This window comes from Austrofundulus limnaeus, unplaced genomic scaffold, assembly GCF_001266775.1.
Source record: "Austrofundulus limnaeus strain Quisiro unplaced genomic scaffold, Austrofundulus_limnaeus-1.0 Scaffold27, whole genome shotgun sequence".
Taxonomy (NCBI): domain Eukaryota; kingdom Metazoa; phylum Chordata; class Actinopteri; order Cyprinodontiformes; family Rivulidae; genus Austrofundulus; species Austrofundulus limnaeus.
This window is the reverse complement of record NW_013952429.1, coordinates 251,683-258,313: the sequence shown is the minus strand read 5'-3', so window position 1 is coordinate 258,313 and position 6,631 is coordinate 251,683. Positions and strand designations below refer to the sequence as shown.

The following is a 6,631-nucleotide window of genomic DNA, read 5'->3' as shown; positions in this document are numbered from 1 at the left end:
CATATGAGCAAAATGTGTGACAGCTCTCACCCTCAGCTGTTAACATTAACGTTGATCAATAACATTTATAGATCTCAATTAGTGCTTCTAAATTTAGCCCATAAATTTAACAAGTGCTAATCCAGTAATTTTAAAATTAGCAAAAGCCCTAAATCACTAATCAGGAGATTTGTTCCCCTATTAGTGCTTTAGTGCTTTAAGGGGACTGTGCCCACCACTGGTCATTAATGCCTACTTTTCACTGATGATGCTGCCCACAGAGTGGGGACACAAGTTGTTAAATCACCTACCCAGAACTGAGTGGAGCCACACTTAACAGTGGAAAAACACCTTATGTGGCCAAAGGCAGCCCTGCAGAGACAGAACACATCAGCACATTTATCCTTCTTATGTTTCCCATTACAAGTACAATGGTCCTGACAGACAGAAATCAGTGAAAAATAGAAAAACAGTAAGTGTGCCACCTAACACTGCAGCAGTTTTATCACTTTGTACTGTTTAACATGAAGATGCAAAGCGTTGAGTTTTTACTTGTGGTGTACATGAGTCCACTGCACTGTCTGATTGATTTGAACTGAATCAGCTTTATTGTCTTTCACACACAACATAAAGATGCAATGCAGAACGAAATTGCAGTTAAGAACACCCCTTCGAAGAAAGGCACTCATAACTAACATTGTAGAACGGATGGCCAGGTCTTGCGCAACACGGTTGCGCTACTTTTTACAGCTTGGAAAGTAAAACACACAATGGGATAAATGAGTTTAAAAAGTTGCTCTGATAAACACAGAATCATATGCACAAAAAGCAACTCACAAGAGCAAACAGTTGAGGAGGGGAGGGGGCTGGGGATCAAACACATGGTACAGGGTGGGATGCAGTGGAGCTGGTGACGTTTCAGGCTAATACTCCATGCTGGAACCAATCAAAGAACCCCAGAGTCCAAAACCAGTTCTTATCAACCCAAGTTCAGTTCACCAGAGTTTAGTTCTCTGTCACCACCGCGGTCTTCGGACTGGTCCACCCATGGATGACATGGGAGAGGTAATGGGTGAATCGAGCCTTTGTTCACGTGTCATCCAGGGAAATTTTTATCACTGCTGACCGCCCAAGGACAGCAGCTGCAGGGATCCGAAAGATAAACTTAATTGTTTTGGTACAAGCAGGTTGAATTTCTTGCTGCTTTAAAGTCTGTTCCCAACCTTTTTAGACTTGTGTACCCCTGAGCCATTTTGTCATACCACTAGTACCCCTTCAGTCAAACGTAACGATGATTCTCCAAAACTATAATGTACTACAACTGATTATTAAATGAAAATTATTTATTTAACACCCTAGAATGTTTAATTCTCAAGCATTTTATTTTTTTCNCCCTAGAATGTTTAATTCTCAAGCATTTTATTTTTTTCAACTCAAATTAAACATAAATAAAAAGTGAATAAGTAATTAAATAAATAAACCAGGTAATGGCAGATGCAGAAAACAGGAATGTCCAAAATACATTGTATTGTCCAAAATATGCCAGAAACTCATTCTGTGTTAACTCTGTGGTTCCGACTGCAGTTTCTGCATTGCGGAAATCTTAGGGCCCTACATATCTCAGTCCTATTTTTTTCACACCTGGTAATTTTTTCCATGTACCCCCTCTAATATGCTCACGTACCCCTGGTTGGGAATTACTGCTTTAGACAGTGTGCTGATGGAACTTTCCAAGGTCCTGGAAGCAATGGCATGCTTCAGGACTTTAGACAGTATGATGGGCTGAAGGAACTGTCCACGGTCCTGAAAGTACTGAAATGTTTCAGGACCTTGGACAGTGTGAAGGGCTGAAGGAACTGTTCAAGGTCCTGAAAGTGCTGAAATGTTTCAAGACTTTAAACAGTGTGCTGAAGGAACTTTCCGTGGTCCTGAAAGCACTGGAATGCTTCAGGACCTTAGACAGTATGACCGGCTGAAGGAACTGTCCAAGGTCCTGAAAGTGCTGAAATGTTTCAGGACCTTGGGCAGTGTGAAGGGCTGAAGGAACTGTCCAAGGTCCTGAAAGTGCTGAAATGTTTCAGGACCTTGGGCAGTGTGAAGGGCTGAAGGAACTGTCCAAGGTCCTGAAAGTGCTTAATTGTTTCAGGACTTTAGACATTGTGAAGGGATGACGGAACTGTCCAAGGCCATGAAAGGGCCTGAATTTTTCAGAATCTTGGACAGTGTGAAGGCTGAAGGAACTGTCCAAGGTCCTGAAAGTGCAAGAATGTTTCAGAATCTTGAACAGTGTGAAGTGCTGAAGGAACTGTCCAAGGTCCTGAAAGTGCTGGAATGTTTCAGGACTTTAGAGCAACCCTAACATGGATATAAAAGCACAGGAGCTGCAATGCAAGCATGCACCATTTTAACCAATAGGAAAATTCAACTACAGTAGCCCCTGTTCATCTCATAGAGGGAAGCACTAAGATATTGCAGATTTTAAAAGACATTACACAAAAAATGTTAAAATTTGCACAAATACTGAAAGTTATTATACCTACACACAATTTAATCAGCAAAAAAAAATAAAAAAATGAAGAAAAAAATTCAATAACAAATCTTTGAAGGCACGTAAGAAAAAATAAATAACTTTTGGATGTAAAAACTTAACGTTTCTTAACATTTATTAATGTTACCATCATGGTCTGTCCTGTGCAGAATGATAAGATGCAAAATTATTTCTTTACTATAACCTCTGTAACTTCCAGTTAATTTTAGCAGCATGAATCTTTGCACAGGTAATGTCCACAAGTGGATTAATGGTTTTCAAGAGTTTTTAGCCTTCTTCATTATGGTTTTAAATAGGTTATATATTGTCAAAAAAAATCAGGTGAGAGTGGAAAAAAATTATGTTCCATCCCCAATATCTCTAAAACCACATCAGCTGTTTTTATACTTACACTTCTGATGAAATCTCACAAGTGTTAGCTTTATTTGGATACTAAGATTATTTAAGTAGAGTTTGTAAATGCTCACTCAGTTACATTTCGGCACGGCATTTTGAGAAAAAGCTTCAAGAAAACCCCTTGGGGCTTAAGAGATTCCTCACAGGTACCTACCTGACCCTAAAACTAACCTAAACTCATTCAAACCCTGGTCCTAAACCTAATCCCACCACCCAAAATCAGCCTCCGAAGTTGTGGGGACTGGGCTTTGGTCCCCACAAGGAGCATCCGGTCCCCACGAGGCTGCATTATCTGGAAAAGTCGTCCCCACCAAGTAACAAAAACAAGGGCACACACACAGATACTATGTCTCTATATTCTTGTGGGGATTTTCCATTGACTTCCATTCATTTTTTTTAATTTAATGTCCAAACCCTGACCATTTACCCTAAGACTTACCTCACTATACCAAACTGACCCTAAAACTAACCTAAACTCAATTCACACCTTGGTCCTAAACCCAACCCCCCACCCAAAACCAGCCTCCGAAGTTGTGGGGGCTGGGCTTTGGTCCCCACAAGGAGCATCTGATCCCCACAAGGCTGCATTTTCATGAGAAATTGTCCCCACCAAGTAGCAAGAACAAGGCCACACACACACACACACACACACACACACACACACACACACACACNTTATATAATTGAGCAAATTTATTTTCAACATTCCAATTTGCACATTTTCATGGTCAAAGGAAACGCAGCTACAGACTGCTCATAGGTACGCCACACAACGACACTTCGATCCACTCACTGTGGCCTGAATTTTGTTGCTGTTTGTGTTTGTTAGCGCGGTGTGCTGTGACAACTCTGTTGAAAGTTATTTCATTCTCTTGACAGCTGCTCAGATCAAGACCATGGTTAGCCAGCTGGGAACCAGCCAGGACACCAGTGAACTTCAAGATCGTCTGTATGTTGAATCGTTCATTCTTCCAGCCGACACAGACAGACAGAGCTGCTGTTGACTAGTTATCTTAGTTCGACAGTTGCAGGAAAGCCAGGGCTAATTTACTCAAATGTTATTGTTAAACTGAATAAAGATGTTTTGTAAACATTATGTCTTTTGCATGTGGATTTTTCTAATTTGTGTTCTTGTTTCTCTATTTGGTACTTTCAGGCAGCAGATACAGCACTATACTAATCAACTTGCAAAAGAAACCAACAAGCACCTGAAGGAGCTGGGCTCAATCCCTTTGCCTTCATCCCCCTCAGAGCAGGTAAGTGTCAGAGTTTATTACTAAAAACACCTGTGTAGCACCTTAAACCTGTTTTTATAGTCTATATCAGCACTGAAAGACAGCAGCATGTTTTGAAAAGTTAAATTTTGCACTTTTACATTTCAATAAAAGTTGCTTTGAAAATATTCATACATCATCGTATACATCAGAGTTAAGAAACAAAGAAGTAGCAATGTTGCATTAGTGGTTAATAAAACACCTCTTTGTTTTTGACACAGTAACACATTTAAAAAAAGGGAGGAGATGATAAATGTTTAGTCACTGATCTCAAAAGCAAGTTAGTTTTTGCAGGGTGGAAGGGAGCCTGGAGAGGTGATGATATGAAATGAAAGTCAATAAGTACGACACAATTCACGTGTGTGACTGAGAGGGAGACGGGTGGAGGAGTGGAGGTATTTGATGAGTTCAGGAACCTATCAACAATCCAAAGCAAACAGGCACGAGAGAGGTGAAGAAGAGAGGAGGCAGAGGATGAGATGAGTGTGAGAACCACAGAGAAGGTTCATGGATGGAATGAAGGAGGATATGAGGAGGGCTGGTATGACAGAGGAGGATGCTGGGAAATGTTGGGATGTAGGCAGATAATCTTCTGTGAAGAAAAGGACAAATGTTTTGACTTNCACACACACACACACACACACACACACACACACAATACTATTATTTTTGTAGTCATTCTTTACATTAATATTATTATTTATATTAATTTAACAGTTTACAGGTCTCGCTTGTAAATTAGTCTCAATGAGATAATCTAAACAAAATTAAATTCAAAATAATAGCTCAATCTTGTTTTAAGACGATACTTGTTGAAATCTCTTTTTTTTTTTTACAAATTTATTAAGATCAACAATCCACAGTCTCAACAAAACAGCAAGATAAAAACAGTCATACCTCTAAACTATTACAATTAGTTCTGCATATTTACTGAAACAAATACATTACTGTTTCAAATAAGAAAAAACAATAAAAACAAAACCGTAAACAGGGGGGGGGGGGTAATTAATCAATGAACTGAATCGACAGAGGGCAACATTTCCGCCGCTGCTTTGTTGCTCTTCTTTACCCGCTCGTCATCATGTCCACCCGTCTCATTGTCCGGCTGGTTGAAAAGGAACTGACCCTGTCAGTGACGTTTCCTCAAATGTCACCGACCAGGGTGTGTTTGCCAAATATTAATGGTGGATGTAATAAGAATGGGCGGGACATTTATTCTGATTGGTTGTTATGTTTGGGCCGCGTTAGTGGATTGGTTGTTAGGTTGAGCAGCACTGTAGTCTTAGCTAACACAATGTAGCATCCACCCCGACTGCTGGACGAAACTTGTCTACCCCTATGTGTTCATGTCTACAGATTAAAAGATAAGCAAGTATTACAAGCAAGTAAACTATTTATTTATGTTGTGTTTAAGTATTATTTTTGATACGCGTCCTTCATGTGTTTAATGTATAGCCAGCCTTTGAAAAGACGAGTGTTGATGTTAGCATTAGCGGTGTAGCTAAAAACGGAGCATTAGCTGTGCTTAGTCAGTGTCATATAAATTTGTGTGCTGAAAACCAGCCGAGCTAAATGGCCTATTATTAAGGCTCCTAATGTTGTATATCTATTTATTTTTTACTGCCATGATAGTTTTATTAGTCATTCGTCAAAGTTTGACCAAGGAACAATCTTTAACATTATGTGTTTACAAAACTAGTGTTTAGACTTCAGAAGAAATGTGTTAATCTTAATAGCTGTTTATATAGAACCAATAAATCAAGCCTCCCGGAGCTTAAACGTAACTATACCTCAGATTACAACCAGTCTTACATAAACTTTTTATCTGTATCAGAGTAGCACTGATTATCAGTAGCAGATACGATTGTTGACACAGCTAGGTTTGTTTATTTGTGTAGTTTAATCGATGTTTTTTGTTTGTTTTGTTTGTATAGTTACAGCTGAACTTGCCAGGAAGCAGCAGACTATCTCAAACATGTCTTATGGCAAAGCAGAGTTCCGCCCTGTCCCGAGGGACTTCAGCTCTCTCATCCAGACATGCACCTCCAACATCCAAAGGATCACACAGAACAGTAAGTGTTTCACTGTTTTCGGTTTTTTTTTTCTGCTTTGTGATGCAGCCAAATCCCTCATGTTACTCATGTGCTCAGCTACTGATCATGTGACGGTGCTGGATAGAGTTACTATCCTCACTGTGCTGTTTATTTACCCAGAATATCACAGTTTTCAAAGTGTTTAATAATAGTTTGTAGCAGCTACATTAATACAACTTCAAAGTTCAGCTCACAAAGGAAATAAAATTAGTTCATGTGCACCATATAACTAAATCAACCCAGTTACTCAGTTTGTACACTCACCGGCCACTTTATTAGGTACACCACGCTAGTAACGGGTTGGACCCCCTTTTGCCTTCAGAACTGCCTCAATTCTTCGT

The 6,631-nt window shown here is 39.6% G+C and overlaps 1 protein-coding gene across 1 annotated transcript in view; it reads left to right on the top strand.

The window, feature by feature from the left end:
* Positions 1-3,802: 3,802 nt before the first annotated feature.
* Positions 3,803-6,631, top strand: part of stx12 (syntaxin 12) — a gene marked incomplete at its 5' end in the record, with an annotated part of 11,002 nt that continues 8,173 nt past the window's right edge. The window contains 2 exon segments of the mRNA XM_014004852.1: positions 3,803-3,872; positions 4,080-4,179. Of these exon segments, the coding sequence (XP_013860306.1) occupies positions 3,803-3,872; positions 4,080-4,179 (170 nt within the window).